This window comes from Telmatherina bonti, assembly GCF_933228915.1.
Source record: "Telmatherina bonti genome assembly, chromosome: 5".
NCBI lineage: Eukaryota > Metazoa > Chordata > Actinopteri > Atheriniformes > Telmatherinidae > Telmatherina > Telmatherina bonti.
In genome coordinates this window covers 19,060,654-19,079,553 of record NC_136623.1, presented here as the reverse complement: position 1 = coordinate 19,079,553, position 18,900 = coordinate 19,060,654, and the positions used below count along the sequence as shown (strand labels likewise).

The 18,900-nt window shown below is 39.0% G+C and overlaps 2 protein-coding genes across 2 annotated transcripts; both read left to right on the top strand.

The window, feature by feature from the left end:
* The first annotated feature begins 2,027 nt into the window (after positions 1–2,027).
* sbk3 (SH3 domain binding kinase family, member 3) lies at positions 2,028–6,651 on the top strand. Its single transcript, XM_079241003.1, has 4 exons — positions 2,028–2,382; positions 4,081–4,228; positions 4,627–4,829; positions 5,514–6,651. The coding sequence occupies exons 1-4, from the start codon at positions 2,377–2,379 to the stop codon at positions 6,291–6,293; spliced, it is 1,137 nt and encodes a 378-aa protein (XP_079097129.1). The 5' UTR covers positions 2,028–2,376; the 3' UTR covers positions 6,294–6,651.
* Positions 6,652–12,765: 6,114 nt separating this feature from the next.
* On the top strand, positions 12,766–18,843 carry mfap5 (microfibril associated protein 5; the record flags this gene model as incomplete). The annotated part of the gene is made up of 8 exons (XM_079241068.1): positions 12,766–12,892; positions 15,127–15,249; positions 16,197–16,271; positions 16,383–16,415; positions 16,547–16,579; positions 16,689–16,776; positions 18,190–18,263; positions 18,357–18,843. The coding sequence occupies 8 exons, from the start codon at positions 12,766–12,768 to the stop codon at positions 18,467–18,469; spliced, it is 666 nt and encodes a 221-aa protein (XP_079097194.1). The 3' UTR covers positions 18,470–18,843.
* Positions 18,844–18,900: the final 57 nt, after the last annotated feature.

The following is an 18,900-nucleotide window of genomic DNA, read 5'->3' as shown; positions in this document are numbered from 1 at the left end:
TCTGTAGCTGATTCACAGACTCACCCACATCTGCCAATATGTAAATAATGCATGGTTTAGAATTAGAGTACTGGTACATGACAGAAAACATGGTGCATTTGGATAAACACATAAACAAAACAAATGTGGCTCTTATAATCAACTTTTTAAAAGCTAAAAAAAAAAAAAACAGAAAAAAAATCTGTGATAGAGGATCTACATTGTATTTTTGAAATGTGGAAGCTGTTTTAATTTTCTTATGCACAACAGTCATTCTATTTGTATAAAGACAAATATTGAAATAATTTACATAGGTAATTTTTGTTTGATAAATGTAAAATAAGAATTATTGTGAAATACAGATGTGTTTCAGTTTTGCAGGTTACATCACACAATGATACCAGTGGCAAGTTTAATTATTGTACTGATTAAATATTAGTTTATACATAAAATAATTCAAAGGTAATCTAAACCTATTGATTGATTGATTGATTCATTCATTCATTCATTTGTATTTTTCTCAGATATCCAACTTTTTTTTCATCTTTTGACTTCTTGAGACAATTTTATTGATGTTTTTCACATTTATTTATGGCAAAATGATGTTAGAATGTACACACAGGAAGCATCACTGAGTTTTTAGTGTATCTTGGTTACTAATTGACAAATGTGAGTTTTTCTTGTGTACTGATCAGTCCTTCATCCCAAAGGAGCAGGGGTTTCATGGGGGTTACTGTTGGTTTACTATCACAATCTTACAAAAAAAAAACACATTATGATATATTTGATATTGGTCTATATTTTGTAAATTGTGGTAGTCAAGCCTGGTGACCTGTCCAGGGTGCACCCTGCCTCTTACTGGCTAACTGTTGGGATCGGCTCATATAGCACTGGCAATGCCACTACTGAGGATATTTTAAAATGCCAAGTTATCAATGTATATCAATGTATAAATCTCACAAGACGCACAAGGAAATTGAAACTAAGAGTGAACTAAAGTAATAACATGTTTCTGTAATAATTAACAATAAATTGTGTGCAGAATAAATTCCTTTTTAGGTCACATCCTCAGGAATGTTAAAGTGTAACAAAAAATGCACATTATATAACTTTACAGTAACTGTCAGCAAAGTTGTCCTGGGTGGTATGTTAAAACTCCTGTGTGTATGATCGCCTGTCTGAACATATGGTTTATATTCTATACATGTATGTGTCTACTTCAGTATTGTGAATGAAAGCAAGTCAGTCTTGGCATCACCTTAGCAGAGGAGATCAAAGCTGTGTTTTGATTTGAAAGCAGAGAAGCTGGTTGTCACAACAGGGGCCAAAAGACCCCGTGGTGTGAGCACAAACATGGAAGCACATATTGGTGATGAGCAGTTGCAACACAGCAGTGGTGTTAGAAACTCTGACAGAGGCAGGCTGTAGTGATAGCAGCCAGTGTTTATGTTACATAACAGACGGCCACTAAGGCAGTGGCAATTATAGTTATGTAGTATGTATGTACTAAGTAAAATCTATGGGTGTGCATGGAAAGAGGAGGAGGGTGTCGAAGCCATGGGAGCTGGAGGAGAGGCCTGAACTGCAGCTGGTGCTAAGCTGGAAACAGAGCTGGAATGCAGACAGAGTACAGCGTAAAGCTGGTTGGTACCGTTTCAGCTGTTAGCTTTGTCAGTCTGTGATGATAGGTAGTAAATTGTAGATGAAAAGCGATAAAGGGGGACTGAGTTTACGACAAGAAAGTGGAAATGTGAGATCAGAACAGAACAGAATAACCTAAAAGATGGATTCAAACCTTGTAGATATGTGTGTGCGTCTGAGCATTCACGTACTTAAGTTTACTGAGAGGGTGAGAAAGCGACATGGAAAGTATAAGAGGGTTGGTTTCTGCATAGAGGCACAAAGTGGGTGACAACTGAGGAGAAGGGGGGGAGGAAAGAGATGAGTTAAGGTTGTCAGGCTGATTGACAGAGAGGAAACGGTGGAATATTAACCACATTGACAGTGGAGGAGGGAGAAGGGCATGCAAAGACTGAAGGGGAAAGGTTTGAAATATCTTGTAGTTGGTTCAAGCATATTTGCCAGCATGACAGACAAGAGGCGGAGAGAAGAAGCTTTGGCACAAGAACAGGAAAAGAGAGGGAGGGAGTTCAGTGTGCCTCTCCTGGGGAGATGCATACAGCCAACAACTAGGTCTCCAGTAAACATCTATGAGCAGCCTTTATAAAGCTGTCGTGCTAGTATATGGAAACAGAGCAAAGGCGCAAACACAAGCTTCAGTTCCAGTGTAATTATCAGTCTAGCAGCTGATTTTAACATCAGATTTTAAAGAGTATTTGATTAGATGCTGACAAGAGCCAAGATAAACTAAACAAAGATCATCCTACTGAACCGAAAATGACAGTAAGTATTGTACATTCTTCCTGTCACTTTAAGTAAGACACATCACTTTACATCAACTTTTACATGACATTCTTATAAGTTATCACACAAATATTAGCATGTAGTGCTGCAAAAATTGTATGTCATTTAAATAAAAAACACACATTAACATGAATGCAGTTGTTTCCTGTATGTGTCGACAGTTTTATGTACCTTATTATATCTCAGCTTTTGTAAGTGTATAAGAGGACATGCAGGCATTGCATAAATGCACTGATTGCTATTTACTGCAAAAATTGCTATGGGGCTGCGGATGCTTCATAAACAAGCTGATGAGAGGATTTTCAGCTTGTAATGTTTAACACTTGTACCAGAAGTGAACGATTTCAGCTCCATTACAGCTTGTATTAAGATTGTATCGCACTTGTTTCATGCCAATTAATGATTTGGGATGAATGAATAAACACTAATGTTTACATGTTCCTGAAGCTAAAGAAAGTTTTAGATACTGCTCTGACTAATGGGTCACATAACAAAACTATAACCTGGTTAAAACAAGTAACCCTGAATGCATGATGAATTCTGATCTGATTTGTTTCACGCTAGTGTGTGTAGAACGAAGAGCAGCTGAAGAATAAGGCCATGTGATGGTTGTAGCCTGTATTCACAGCTCAGGGAATGAAACCAAAGTAATACATCCTGAATTCGATCCTGACCTTTTTCAGAGTGTCAGATTTTTTTTTCTTGCAAACTGCTTAAAACTTCATAGTTTATTCTTTAGTTGCTCCTTACATCTGTTTGCTTATTTCTGAGTGTTGTCCTGTGCAAAAGTCTTCATGTGCATTTGATTTCTTTATATTTCATTTCCTGTCTTGCTGTTTTAAAGTGGTCTTGTGCAGTAATTCACCAGGCGTTTGAGTGTTTTTGTTATGTTGTTTCTTTAGCGGTAAACCGAAAGTAGATGTTTTCAGTGATCATTACATAATAGCTTATTAATCCAAATCCAGAAGCATTGTTTGACAGTTTCACACTAAATTGAGTCTTACTATGATTATCGGTATAATAAAAGGAATAATCTAATTAAAATCAAGTCAGTTGTTCAGTTATGTAACATGTAGAAGGTCACAAGTAGAAATATATTATCCTGCTGTAATTGCTTCATCTTTTGTGCTAAGCTGCATGTCTTAGTTGTTCACAGGCTTCTTATTTTGTTGGGGCATGTGGTAGGGGATCTACTTCAAAGGATATCAGATGTGACTTTATGAAACAGTGAATGATGACGAATGTGGAGAATGACTGACAGCAGCAAATGTTTAGATAGTCCTGATGAGACATGTCTGGAATTTATCCCATCTATTGTAAAGATTAATTGAATTAGGTCTGCAGTGATAATATCACACAAGCTTATTATTATTATTTTATTCAAATAAAACAAAAACAAGAAAAACTTATTTTTAATGCTCAGTTGGTGTGTGCAAGCAAATATATCACTAAGATGAATGAAATTTGTGGCCACCCATTCTTGCCATGTTGCAGATTCAGGCAAAACATCAGAATGTGCAGCCTCAGATGCACACTTCAGTTTTTGTAGTTATCTTTCATCACATCTTGGTTAAGCTGTGGATCTTATTTCTCTTGATGCCACAGAACTAATCAGGCATCGTGCGGTGATATAGAATATGGAATATGATGCAGAACTGTCTGTTTGTGTTTATCCAGGCTGCAGCAGCTGAAGAACTTGACGAGTTATGTTTTCTGTCGGCTCAGTCCATGCCCAGTCTGAAAGTTTCCCAACACTTTCAGATGATAAAGCTTCTGGGAGAGGGATCATATGGAAAAGTCATGCTGGCTGTGCACAAGAAGAAAGGTCAGTGCAAGACTCAACAGTAAAAGGTGAAGTTTCCACACAGAATAAGCGGACCAAACTGTTTGCAAGTTGTCTGATTTAAAAGTTTACAGATGGGACATCCCATATTTTTCTTAATAAGAAGCTACAAACCGTGCAGTCGGTGCTGCAGTAACATAAGGATAGATCTCTCTTTTGATAGTGTTCACTTAACCTTTTGCACTTCTGTTGTTGTAACGAAGTGCTTTGGTGCATTCTCTGGGATAGAGTTGCTGCAGCAGGAGTGAAGCTATGAACCAGAGCCGTCCCAAAGGGGAAGTTATATTTGTTCACTGTGTCAATGATGGACAACACTCACAGTACATCAATGATGACAGGTTTAAAATAGTATACATTTCAATCTTACTTCATTCCCACAGGAACTCCGATGGCTCTGAAATTCTTTCCTCGGAAGTCCACATCGCTCACCTCTTTCCTGCGTGAATACAACCTGTCTCTTTCCTACTGCACCCATCCTTCTCTGACACGGGCTCTTGGCATTTTCTTCTCCACGCCATCCTACTACGTCTTCGCCCAGCAAGCCGGTCTCTATGGTGACCTCTACAGTGTTATTGTGTCAGAGGTCAGTTTGGCTGATGTGTGCCATTAATTTTTTTTTTTTTTTCTTTTCAAACTTTGTCTTATTTTTTTTTATTATTTCTAAGTGGAAAAATACTTGTACAGTGATAGATGTTTACCATCATTTAAAGTAAGATCAGCATAATCAGTACTGTGGATTCAGAATCTGTGCGTCCAAAAAAAAGATAAAACTGAAAAATTAAGGTTGCAACAATAATCAAACTTACTGACATCTGCATGATAGACTTAGTAAATGCTTAATATTTCCAGAAATCAGGCATGTCTATAGTTCAGTGTTTTCGGGCAGGAAAATGTTCTGCCGATCCATTTATTTTGAGTTCTCTACAGGACCAGCTAAAACAAGAGACGTGCTTGATAACATCTTATAGTTCACCTACTTCTGTGTGTGCGTCTCTGCCAGTAACAAAACAGAACACAGATAAGGCTAAGAGCAACCTGAACGTAGAGAGTACATGAAGTAAAGCAGGGATTTCCATGAGCGTCACAAACTACTCTGATGACGCAGATTTATTTGCCCGTGTGACAGTTCTAAAGTGCTCCAACCAGATTTCACATTCATTGCTCCACTGTAACTTCCACTAGGCAAAAAAACTAAAAGATTAAATAAGAAATAAAACAAACTGTCAGTTGGTGGAAAATGACCTAGTTCCTCCTCCTCTTCTTTTAGGTTGGTGTGGATGAGCACTGTGTTCAGAGGGTGATGTCCCAGCTGAGTGGGGCCGTCACACACCTGCACTCCCTGGGCTTTGTCCACCGTGATATCAAGCCTGAGAACATCTTCCTGTGTGATAGAGCTTGTCGCTGGGTCAAGCTGGGCGACTTTGGCCTCACTCGTGCCATTGGCACCACCGTTCGAGCTGTTTGGTATGAGTCGCCTTTCTGTACTCCAGAGGTGGAAGTTGCCAAGGAGGCTGAAAAAGAAATGGAGGAGAAGCAATGTGAGGAGATTGAAGAGGAGGATATCTGGATAAGCGTGGAACCCTCAATTGACAGCTGGGCCCTTGGTGTACTCATCTACTGTTTGTTAACTGGCTGCTTCCCCTGGGAGGAGAGCACTCACGATGACTGTGGCTACCGAAAATACAAGGAGTGGTTTGATCGTGAGGCTGAAAGGGAGGACAAAATTAAAGAGGTAGAGGGGAGTGACAAGGAAGACTTTGATGGTTATATTATCATGGAGCAAAACCAACAAGACAACCCTCCTCCCTCACAGTTTGAGGGCCTCAGCCCACTAGTGATGACTCTTTTAAAGGAGCTGCTCCACCCTGAGCCCAAACACAGAGGGAGCCCAGAGGAGATCCTGAGCTACCTGGGAGGACCGTGGCTCATGCAGACAGCCAGAGAGGAGAAGATTAAAGCAAAGGAGGCTGAGAAGGAAGCCAGAAAAATAAGAGAAAATGGAGGAGTAGAAGAGGAGCCGCTCAGAGAAGGAAGAGGGGAGAGATGAGCTCTGACTCTAAACCAAGAAAAAAAACAAACTTCAACACTGTTTTCTATGAATGTTGTTATAATGAAGGAGTATTATTGAAGATACAGATCCTGCCCCGATGTTTAGGGTGCTAAATTTTTTATATGTTTGTAGATAATTTAAATAATTCATTCTTTTATATATTTCTGCATGCATTTGTGTTGCCATCAGTTTATTAAACAAACTTAATTAATCTTATAAAAATCAATGTTCAGACTGTTTTAATAAAATAATTATGATATATTTACCTTAATGTGTCAAGCGGTTAAATACAGTAAAATATCACAGTTGTGATCTATCTTATTTTACAATCTACACCCCCCCCCCCCCCCCACCCCCCACCCCCACCCCCCCAAAAAAAAAAAACACTGGGACACTGAGTTTGATGTAAATAAAACAGAATGCATCTAAGCCGCATGTACAATTAGAAATCACATGAAAGACAGTGAAATCCCCATCTGGACAAACATTATACTGGAAAGTTTGGGGAGTTTGATAATTTACTGTTTGTATTAAGAATCCATGTACATAACAAATAAAGAGTAAAACCATTAAAGTGCCATTTTTTCGGACCTTAAGAGAACTTGACAGTACAGACAAAACTCAATTTCAGAAATTCCTGCATGGCCTGAATGTAACTGAAAATAATCAACTGAAGGCAATTATTGCTGCAGAATACCAAGTTAAAACTTCACTGTAAAGAAAGAAAGAAAAGAGCAGCAAAAGAAAACAAAAAGAAATGTAAGAGTAGAAAACTGTTGCCAGATTCTGGACACTTTATACTGGTCCACTTGAAGGGGAGGTGGGAGCCAACTGTCTAGAACAAACGAACACTGTGGCAATGCAATGGTCTGATGATCATTGGATTAAAACTAATGAATTAAAACTTGAAATTCTTTTTTTTTATATACATATCATCATGAAAGAAAAAAACAAAACAAACTTGTCTAATCTAAAAAAAGAAATCTAAACCTTATATTTAATTAAAATTAGCTTCATTTGAGTGTCACTAATTCACAAAAAAGTAATCTCAAGCACGTTTACAGATACAGTGCAATTCAGTCCAGTTCAGTCCGACTCATAGTTCAAGTCCATTGTATGATCACCGCAGTCCAACTGTGGACTTCACGTGGAACCGTGTTCACATAAGTCATTCCAAAAAAACGAGTTTCTCAGATGAAGAAATTAGCTCTTTGAATCCTATCTTCTCTTCCATTCAGTTCCTTATCTGCAGCGTGCAGCATGCAGCATGCAGCATGGCTGTGGGTGACAACAGAAAGGAGAAACATTTTTAAAACAGGAGGAAAAACCTCCAGCAAAACCGAATAAGAAGGGCAGCCATCTGCCAAAATTTCAACAACAAACATTTGTGACAGCATGGTGGTGCTGCACATGATGCAGAAAACAAAAATCTGTGAATTTCATGTTTAATTATAAAAATATACTGGTAACCTCAGCTGCCAGTCTAACCAGTCAAACAGGGAAGCCCTTGCTTATTTTAGCAATGCCACACTACATTCTCTAAATATCACATAGCATGTCTCTTGACCTGAATGTAAGTAGTAAACAAATAAATGAAAATATGTGAAAGAAAGACCTAAACTACAGCGTTGATCAAATCTTACATGTAACAAGAAAAACAAACATTTAACTTTCAGAGCTATTAACCTTCAAAGTTCTCCAAGTTTGCAGTGCTAAATGAAGAGACACTGCATATTTGCAAACATGCATATATCCTAACTTTTATTGGATTATGTTGCTGTCAAAAAAACAAATAAGCTTTCTTAAGACAAAATAATTCCTGTTTAAACGCTGAATATTTAGCATTTCTTCCAATTGCTATTAAACATAACTTTTCCTTTTTAAATCTTTATTGCGTAAGATTTCTTCCCCTAGTCTCCACTTCTACTGTCATTATATGCATATATCATATTAAGCATATGCATATAATTCCTTACAACCTTATTGACAAATAATGTTTTGTCTAATTTTACATTAGAATAAAATGGTTGCAAACATTTGTATCATCTAAATGGGAGCAAGAGAGGTGCATCCGAGTGACATCTTGGATGTGGTGAAGCAACAGGTGCTACAGAACAGCAAAGGCGCATCTAAAATTGGACTGAACAATACAACCTGATATTACTAGCATGAGCTTCTTCCAAGTCTCAGCATTGCAAACCACAAGCATGCTATCTGCAGAAGAAGAGACATGACGTTCATGTAAGTGATTTTAGGGTCAAAATGGCTTTGTTCAACTATGCTTAGCAGTGTCCACTCTCAATGACTGATGGCCATGTTTACAGACAGATACTGCTGGAGAACACGTGCAGCAGGTTGACCTCCATATTTATTATGGGCAGAGTTGTTCTACATCTGTCACAGAGAACACTTACTGGTTGGGAAAGGACCTGCCATCCTGCCACCTTCATTTAGTGCGTTCTTTTGCATCTCCTTGAACCTGCTTTGATGTTATCTGTCTGCCTCTATAGAGGCAAATGCCTTGGCACTACATAAAATCTCAACTCTATCCCGTTAAATGAAACCCATAAATTAGATTTATTTTCAACTTCCATTTTGCAAAGTGAGCAATATCATAGTTTCAGTTTGGAGTGAGTCCCTACTGGTAGCAACTGCTAATGTGCAGTGCAAGTGTGTGGGTATGCCAGAGGAGCCTGTGCTAACCCCTCCTAAGGGCCACTCCAGATGGATTTATAAATAGAGCCCAGGCCCATTGATTTACACAGCACACACATCAACACCTCCCCCCCTGCTATCTGTACTACACAGGCCTCCAAAGCAAAAGTCAGGCTGTCTTGGCTCCTATAGACCTGTAACAGCACAATTTGATGAAACACCCTGTCCCATCATGTCCAGTTACGCTCTCCTTTCTTTTTACCTCCAGCTCTTGGGGGACGGGGCGGTGTAGTGGAGCTGGCTAGATAAAGTCAAAGAGGGAGTAAGGGTGCACATTTTAAAGAAAGTTGCAACATCAGTAGTTTGTTAGCACTATGCAAACCTCACCATGGCCTGTAAAAAGGGATAAAACCAGTTAAAGACACGTTTAGAATATTGACATAATACCCACTTATATCCACTTCCAGCCTGTATTACATGTTGTTTGGATCATGGACCTCGATTGTCAAAAGTCATCGAAATAGCCTCCTGGCAGGAGTTCATTCAAGATCCTGCACATCTCCCTGGTTTCTCAGACATTATCTTTCGCCTTTTCTGCTCTCACACCCCCTTTCATTACTCTTTCCTCTCAAGTGACTGTTAATGTAAATCAAAGGCTACTTCATAAGTCTCACATAATAGGCGGCTTGCATTAAAATAATCTATGTTTTCGTTTGTGTTGTCTCTTTGGCATTTTCTGGGAAGCAGTGGAACAAGGCTCATGTGATACTCATCTGGTGAGTTAAATGAGGGCAACAGTCTGACAAATGGAAACACATGTTGCAGACCACAGAGACATTACAGTGCCAACACAAAGATGCTGATCGAGGTGCAAATCTGCTGGAGCTCCAGTAGGACAGACATCAGGGATGCTAAAAACAGGAGAAACAACAACAAGTACTGCTAATAAAACAGTTACATAGGTTACTTGTCCATAACATAAATACCATAAACCCTTGTTTCAATAGTAGTAAGATGGATATTTGACTCATCAACATTTCCACATCACAGAAATGTTTCTCATGTTTTCTTGAAGAAGACACAAAATTCTCAAAAGGATGTACAGCAAGAGAATGGTGGTATAGCATGGCAGCTGCACCTTTTGCATATTTGACAACTTGTGTTTCACTTCTCAGTTACATTCAAGTTAACACTTTATTAAAACACTTTGATCACTTCCTTGTGGGGCAGAAATAAAAACTGTGATCACACTTACGGATCCAGTGAAAACACAAGGCTACTAAGGAAATGTATTATTTCCTCACTGGGGTTTAACCAAAGACATTCTTTGGTTAGGATTGCACATGACAACTACTCAGAAGGTGTTAGAGAAATGTTACAACCAGGGATAAAATTTTCATGCTTTCTGAGGAGACATGACCACCGACACACTGGAATGTTTAAGGATGGGACATCTTTCCTTCCCACAGCATCGGTTTTGTAGCCAACTGTGCCTTCAGTCTACCTGCCTGACCTGGATTGTCTGGACCTTTCTGACCTGAAGAACCTAAAAAAATCAATCCTTTTCTGTTTCTTCACCTGCTAGTCTCAGTGTCCTCCCTAAGTGGTGCATAACAAAAAAATACTTTTTTTAAAATAAAGTTCCATCTGCATTCATTGATACTTTTTAAAAAATATATATCATTTAAACACAGTTGTGTTCAGTGTATGGATCGTGGTTTAATGTGCGAGTCCTTTAATTTTTATTCCTGAAATTATTTAAGGCTCAAAAGGTCATGAAAGAGCTTCCTTTTATGATCAGTAATAACTATTTTATAACTCAAGATGATTACCCATCACTATCTCAGTTTTCCTTCAAACGGTAATTTTATTCAACTTCACTTTTTCTAAATTTAGTGTTTAGATGCAAAATATAAATGTCCAGTTTTTGTTTTTAACTCACCCAGTTTAATATTTCGCAGTATTTTCTTTAGAGGATGAGCATGTTAGCTTTATTAGTTCATACTGCATGCACATGTTCTCACAAACAGCAAGTGTCAGGCTAACTGAGGCCTGTGGGATGAAGAGTGATTAACACACTCCAGGTATTTTTCTGTTACCTGGGTTGACTCACCCAAACATTCAGGATCTGGATACATGACCAAGAAAGTGTTATAACAAGGACTAAAATGTTCTATTTTTATAATGTCCCATAAGCATACATATAGACACTTAAATTTTTTTTTAACACACTTGGTCACGTGACCACTATGAGTCTTCAATTATAAATAAAAGTTTTTTGGCCTTACATGATGAAATCCCACATGAGGGTATGTTTAGAGTGGAGAATAGACTCAAATATTTATGTGATCTTTTCACCTTTCATGAGCCAGCTTTAGATCCTTCAGTGGAGTTATTTAACAGTTCTTAAATCATGAAATGTCACTTCGGCGATTGACTCCCTGCATGACAATCCCGGACTGTAGCCTGGTGTCCTCTTTTAAATCCCGTCTCAAAACTCATTTTGTCCACATGACCCTTTGAAGCTAAAAGTTACTTCAAAATAATCGGTTTATATACGTTTTGTAAATAATAAATGCTTTTTAGATAAAAGTATTATTGTCATCAATAAAATTGAGATAAATGTAGCTCAGCTCATGTATGAGCTTCCAAGTCAGACAAGACCTTTGAACATATGCAAAGCTGAATGACAAGATATCTTATGTGGACACCCAAGATGCTTGACTTACATGTGTAATGTCAGCAAGGCTATTTTCATCCCTGCAGCATTAAACGAAAAACACTTCAGCTCAGAAGTTGATGCTTTCTTATCTTAAAACACATTTTAACATGGGATCATACATTTAGTCACAGTTATAGCTTTGCTTCCAGCTTTAGAATATTGTCCTTTAGATTTATAAAAGTTGATCATCTGTTAACATAGCATGACAGATCCGGAGTAAAAAAAATCCCACAGGAGGAAACTGATATATAAAGATATCTAATAAACTAAGTCACCTGTTGTGAAGATGAAGCAACAGATACCAATATCAGAGCCAGATGGATTCTCACAGAGTGGAACAAATTGGGAATTTCTAAGGCTGAATCTATGAAATCTATCTCCTCAAGGAAGCTGATCACTACACATCATTGTAGCCTCATATTTCCGCTACACTCGCAACTTTTTCTGTCACCTGGCTGCTTGGGAGTGCTCAGCTACTTTAACTGCTTAAGTAGGACTGATGATGAGGATACAGATAGACTGAGAAGACATGGAATTATCACATTTGTATGGCAAGAGGCAGCGATGGATCTAGTTCCTTATACTGTAGGTTATGGACTACAACAACGTGCTGATGGAAAAGTTCATTTCTTTCCTGTGGATCTTCTGGCACTGGAAACATAGTGGTGCATGAAAAATCAGAAATGCAGAGAAGGAGGAGAGAAGAGGATCAAGGGAGGAGTGTGTTGTGGGTGAAAACGAGGTCGTGGGTGCATGCAGAGCTGGCATGCGTCATGCAATGCCATCCAACTAATAAACAAGTGGAGAGATTATCAGGTGTTTATTATTTGGTATGCTTACTTTAACTGTTCTAGCTTCCTGGCTGACATACCAGCTGACTCCTTTCCTCCTTTCCTCCACTCTCATTTCCCCTCACTTTCTTAGTCTCCGCTTACATAAGATCTTACACCTCAAGCGGAATAGCATGAGCAGAATGGCAGGTTGATGTTTGATCGACCATCCTGACTCCTCTCCTTCTCTCTTTTGCTTACGCTGCCACCATCTGTCAAGCTGTCATCGACCTCACCCAGTCGACCTTGTTAGAGCCCCCCCATGGGCAGTCTCCCTGGAGTCTATGTACCCCCGATATGTCAAGGGGATGATGAGTGTGTCCCTCTTGAGCTGAGCTTCAGCCCTACCATGAGAAACAGTGAGAGTAATGTCATCTGTAACTTTATGGGTATGTGTGGCAATATTTATATTAGTCAAGTCCATGGAAGCCAATGCAGTGTCAGGTTTCCCTTCATAGCAGCTAAAACGGTCCCACTGAAAGGCATCTTTTCAACACAAAGGGCCTTGGGGACAAAAGGTCAGGAACTGTGGCCTTGATAGTCAATTTCATTTTAACCTACATTGCCAGCTGGGATATTTGAAGGACAGCTTATGCAAGTTGAATGTGAGAACACAAATATGTCTATGAATGAACTTAACAAGTTTTTGTTACTTTGCAGGTAATTCAACATCTGATGTCCTCTACAATCAGAGAGACTCAGAATGCCTGAGTGGATGGCAGAGAACTTTATCCTGGATTATCAAGGATCTGAAACCATATTAGGATCTACATGGTTTAGATGTCACCTGAGCATTTTCAAGTAATAACAACATGCCAGACTCACCAATAGAAATCAGTAGGGATGTAATGTGAGGGGGTCATGAAGAGGAGAGGACTGGAGTGAGTGTATAAAATAAACTTAAATAAATTTACTGACAACAAAGTGATCGCTAAATACAAGACATCCAGAGAGAAGAGTAGATCCAAATAAATGGGACAACAGGATAGAAAACATAAAACTGGGAGCAACTGACAGAATGATTAACTCAATGATCTGACAAATGAGCAAAGAACTCCGGGGGAAATAGATATAATGTGAGCTAATAATAATTTAATAACAGGTGCAGTAATTGGAAACTGAGATCTTGTCAAATGTTTTCTTCTAGAACTAGCTGTCTGTCAAGATAATTCTGCAACTACTTATGAAAGGAGCTCAAGTCCCCAAATTTCAAGCAGCCACAATTCTCAAAATGGCATGGGATTATATGATATACATGAGCTGATAGGGGTTTATGTACACAAAAATGAGGAGAGGAGGCTGATTGTTGGCAGACTGAGATGAAATTACATATTATGATTGTACAATAATATCACACAGAAATGCATGTATGGCGTAGGTTTTCTGTATCATTGTGACAAGGCTCAATTTGCCAAAGTATGTTAAACAGTTTTGCAGAATATTTATTTGACATCTGCAGTTTAAGTGCAGATCCACACCACAGCATGGTGGGTTCAGATAGGACAGTTTTTTCCCCAAGAACATCTCCTACCACCTTTCCTTAACCTTCCAAATAGATGTTGTTTCTTACCAATTAGTCTCCCAGCGTACAGGAGGGCAGGAAGCCAACTCACGGGTTGGACTAAACAGACAAAACAAAAAATAAGACTCAAACTGTTTAACTTAAACCTAACTGGGGTCATGATAAAACATAGACTTCATTTTTTGTCATTGCTGTTGTGAATTGTTTGATGATAACACACTCATGTATATGTGTGTGCATGTTTATTCGCGTCTGTATAAATATGTTCATGCATATGTTGGAATGGGAGATTTGTGGTCTTGGAGAGCACTTTGAGTTGCATTCTATGGACGATGAAACGCTCTGTAAATAAAGTTCAAATTGAGTTTACAGAAATCTTAAATGAACATTTGCTCCTTGCAGAGAATGTGCACACTTCCTCAGAGTGTTTAAGAAGGTTGTCGTGCTCCACGTAGAAAGCCCCCTTTATAATGGATCAGAAAGCAGAATAAGACTTAAACTTCAAGCGCTACACTGTATCTCTGGTTTCTGTCCACCGCTGAACTCTTTTCTGTGTGCATTGCTCCACCTGCTGCTTGTCTATCAGTATTACAAAAAGGCAATTTTGAGGCACTTTATTGAGTATTTATGTTTCTAAAGAGAATATCTCCTAGTTGCATGAACAGAAAATGGGCAGATGAAGCTGAAATTGGTCTCCACTTTGTGCAGACAAAGCAGTATGAGAAAAGTACCTTTTTAGCTTTAGATATAAAAAACCAAAAACAAACTGGATTTGTGTGCATATATAGCAATTTCATCTGATTGAGACTAACTGCTAAAGTGTGGTGAGGAGACAGCTAAGCCTGATAGGACAGGTCAGCATTATTAGATATACAATTCTGGATGATCCAAAGTCCAAATAAATTTGCATTCTGCTCTTAATACTGTTCACACAAGCTCAAACATTCATCGCACAACCGCATACATACATTTTATTACACTTTGTGGGCAATAAAGTTGCATATTACTATGTATATTTTTGGAAGCATCGACAGGTCTCCAAAACTGGTACGAGAGCTGGAGCAGGACAATGGTGAAAAACATGAAAACTGTGATGAGAAGGAGGAGATGGAGAAGAGGAGGAGGAGGAAGAGGAGGAGGAGGGTGCAGGAGATGGAGGGAGGGGAAAGAAGAGAAGACAAAAGATTCATAAAACTAAAGCAGTTGTGGACGACAGCAAAAGTTGTGAGTACAAGCTGATTATTTTTCACCTGATTATTGCACATTCTGTAGGAAACACACACAGGAACGTCCGCACATGAAGATTACTTACACCCAATGACACCGCCTTAAGGATACATCCTACTGATTAGATGTACAGGCAAGTTATTGGAGAATGCTTGGAAGGCTAACTGATGCAAGTTATGCAATGTGCGGTTTGCTGCAGTGTTGAGCAAGTACAAGCCGAGAAAAACATGGCAATCTAACACACTAAACCACAGAGACATGCACCAGCTAAATGAAGACAATGCAAATTTTTTAACTGAGTAACTATAAATTATGACTCTGGGATGAAAGCGAGCAAAGACTTGAGGAAAAGGGAACTTCATGCACAGAGTGGCTAGCAAAGATGGTTTGGTTGGAAAGCGGTGACATGTTCTCTGAAAAGAAAGCTGGGAAAGAATGTGCGACTGTATGAGGGGAGGGGTGGAGGGGTGCTCAAACGGGGCACAGAAAACACATTCTTTTGAGAGGACTCACATTTTGGACTCCAAAATCCCTCTGACACATTACAAGAGGAATGATGCAGGGGGAGGGAGGGAAGGGGAAAGAGGAAGGGGGGAATCAAGAAGAAAAACATTTCCAGAGTTGAGGTGTTTTCTTTAGTTGCTCCACTGCTACTTTATCAAGCTGTTTACAAGCTGTCCAATAAATATTAGATTAAATAAATGTCGGAAAAATGACATCAGGCCCCCACTTTTTTATGGCGTTGATAACTTCCCAAAGCATGGCTCGCTGTTGCACATCTGTGTTCTTAGCTGAAGCAAAACTTGAAGGAAAACATTACAGCGGGCTGAGAGTATTAGGAGTATTTACATGTGCAGGGATTAAAGGAAACATAAACAGCAGAGTGAGGATATTAAGCGGTTCCACTCTGTGAAATCATTCTGACTCTTTTCCTCTTCCTACAGCTCGTAAAGTTCACCTCTTACAAGTTGAAGGAATGGGCAGCCTTCCAGTGGTCCTGCTCCTCTGCAGTTTCCACGGTAACGCTGCCAAACAGAACACACAAATCATCTTGTTTAATTACGGTTGAGTCGCTGTGTGTTTGTTTTTATGCCGCAAAACACTCCCCTCATGTGGTTTCTGTTCCACAGCGCTCGCAGCTGTAGTCCAAGCCCAGCAGACCGGTAACGCTCTTTTCCTCATAAGTCACACTTTTGATCAGGACGAGTGACATCTGTCAGGCTGTGAGTCACTGGTAAGGGTCAGCAGTGGGATGTTTTCCCCGTCTAATCCTGTTTTCTTTCTTTGTTTGTAGAGAGTGCAGAGGAAGGAACCGTTTTACCAGCCAGTAAGTACCAGCATGCTGGAAGATGGCTTCTCAACATAATTTTTAAAACGTTTTTATATCGCCATGGTGTCATTTATCCACATTTAACATTCATCTGCTGTCTCTGAAGACTGTAGGGAGGAGATGTATCCTTGCACCAGGATGTACTCAGTCCACAGGCCCATCAAGAGATGTCTCGGCAACCTTTGTCTCTACAGGTGAAAATGATCTAGAAATATGAACAAATTTATCAGCAAACATTCATTTCATTTGCTGAAACTGAAATGAAGTTCAAGATGTGGATATAATAACAATTCATATTAATATTAAAGTGTAAAATAAAACAATTCCACTTTGCTTAAAGTGTAATATTTGCACCCAAACTGCAAACATATTGTTAACAGAAGTAGTAAATGCTGAAAAAGAAAGTCAAATTAAACAGATTACACAAATTGTTATTGCTCTTTTACTTGTAGAGGAACATGATTGGATATTACACTTTGGTAACAAATTAAGTTATTTCAGTTTTAAGGTAACTCTGGGGTAGTTTAAGGCCTGTTTTATTCAGCATTACTCACCAGCAGGAGTTATTGCTGGTCTTTTCGGCTGCAATGACTGCAACTAACTGCTTCTATTAACAGTTGTGCGGTTCTGCACATCTGCTTGGGAGGATAAGCTGAAGCTCAAAGACACTGGTTGGTTTCCACTTGAATCTCTAAAGTGCAACATATCTGTTTGATTAAGGATAGGACTTGAGTTAGAGCTCATGGAAACACCCAGATGTTTTCTTTTACAATTTCTCTTTTTATCAGCATTGCCATCTTGCATTGTTGCACATAAGCCCAAACCATCATGCACATCCTGTTGGTTTCTATCTGAAATTGCTGGAACACAATGCTTCTCATTTGAACAACAAAAATGCATTTTGGTCAGAACTGACTCCAGAACAGCTTTCTGTATTAATCTAACTTGTAAATATTTACATACCGTAGACAGGCTGCAGTGTTGCTGTCCCTAAAACAACCAAACATTCCTTTAAGCGGCTCAAAAGCTGCCTTAGGTTTCTATACGATCTTGCAAACTGTGACAAACCTGTTATTGGAGGGATCTTTACTAGAGCAGCAAACTAAAAATCTTAAGTGACGATTTTTAACCCTTTCCAACCTGATGCACAGCTGGGGATATCTACACTGCAGGATACAGTCTCACAAACTTGCTTTAACATCAAATTTTGATCTCTTAAATAAACCAGCCTTCCAGTCTACCTAAAAGAGATTTCATTGATTGAAAACCCGTGATTCTATTTTAACTTTTAATTATCTGCTAATCCTATGGCTTCATACTTTTTGGCCAATCAAGACATTAAATTTCAAAACCATGTTGCAAAATGCATAAGGGCTAAGTCTAAAGTTGTTTTAGATTATAATGACATTTAGCCTGAAAATTTCCCAATCACTGAACAATTATTCCGACTGGTATGCCTCTGAATTAATTAGGGACAGAAATCTTTCAGCCGCTGGCAAAGCTCAGTTTTGTGACATCTTAATGAAAGAAGTACGGTCACATCTGCCAAGCTGATTCCTTCTGCTCTAATGCAATGTTGTTGATGTTCATGTTTTATCCTGACACAGCCTGCCTCGTGTCTACGTGATAAACAATGAGATCTGTATGAGGACTGTCTGCCAACAGGATGAGTATCTGAAAGGTGAGATAGTCTTCGTGTATAAACAGGCTTTGTGTTACGGGAGCTACAGTTTGTCACGCATCTGACGAGTGGCCTGTCTTTCACACCAAACAGCTGAACTCTGCAGAGAGTTGTCCGGGTGGCCCAAACGTATTGCCAGGTCATCTACGAGGAAAGGCTGTCGCAGTCGCCGTAGCAACCCCAAAACCTGGGCAAACAAGGCCTGATGTTGACGTGACAACCAGTGAGGATCACACCTTGGGGCATTGTAAAATGATAAATCCAATGCTTCGCCCCCGGGGGTCTTTTTTTACTTTTTATTTCACATACACACAAAAGCTGAGTCATATCTACGTTAATGTACAAGTCTTTTTTTTTGTGTGTGTGAATTTTGTGCTAATTTCATCTGTGTTTTGCTGGACACAGATCATGTCTCCTATGGTTTACGATCCATTTAAAGTACTGTAGTAATGCGCTCATAGTAGCACTGATTCATTTTATTGTAGAAAAGGAAAAATGACCCACCCATTGTGGACTGTAAGGCATTCATTGAAAATACTTGTGCACTATTTTAGCCAATACAATAAAAGGGTTTGTGAGTGATTCATCAACAGGTTTCTTTTTTTTTAATTGGTGAGAAAAAGAAACAAAGACCAAA

What these genes read in the sequence shown, in the direction of transcription:
- sbk3 (XM_079241003.1), top strand. An exon ending in GGCTGTGCACAAGAAGAAAG is followed by an intron (nt 4,229 to 4,626) that starts GTCAGTGCAAGA and finishes TCATTCCCACAG; the next exon opens with GAACTCCGATGGCTCTGAAA. An exon ending in ACAGTGTTATTGTGTCAGAG is followed by an intron (nt 4,830 to 5,513) that starts GTCAGTTTGGCT and finishes CTCTTCTTTTAG; the next exon opens with GTTGGTGTGGATGAGCACTG.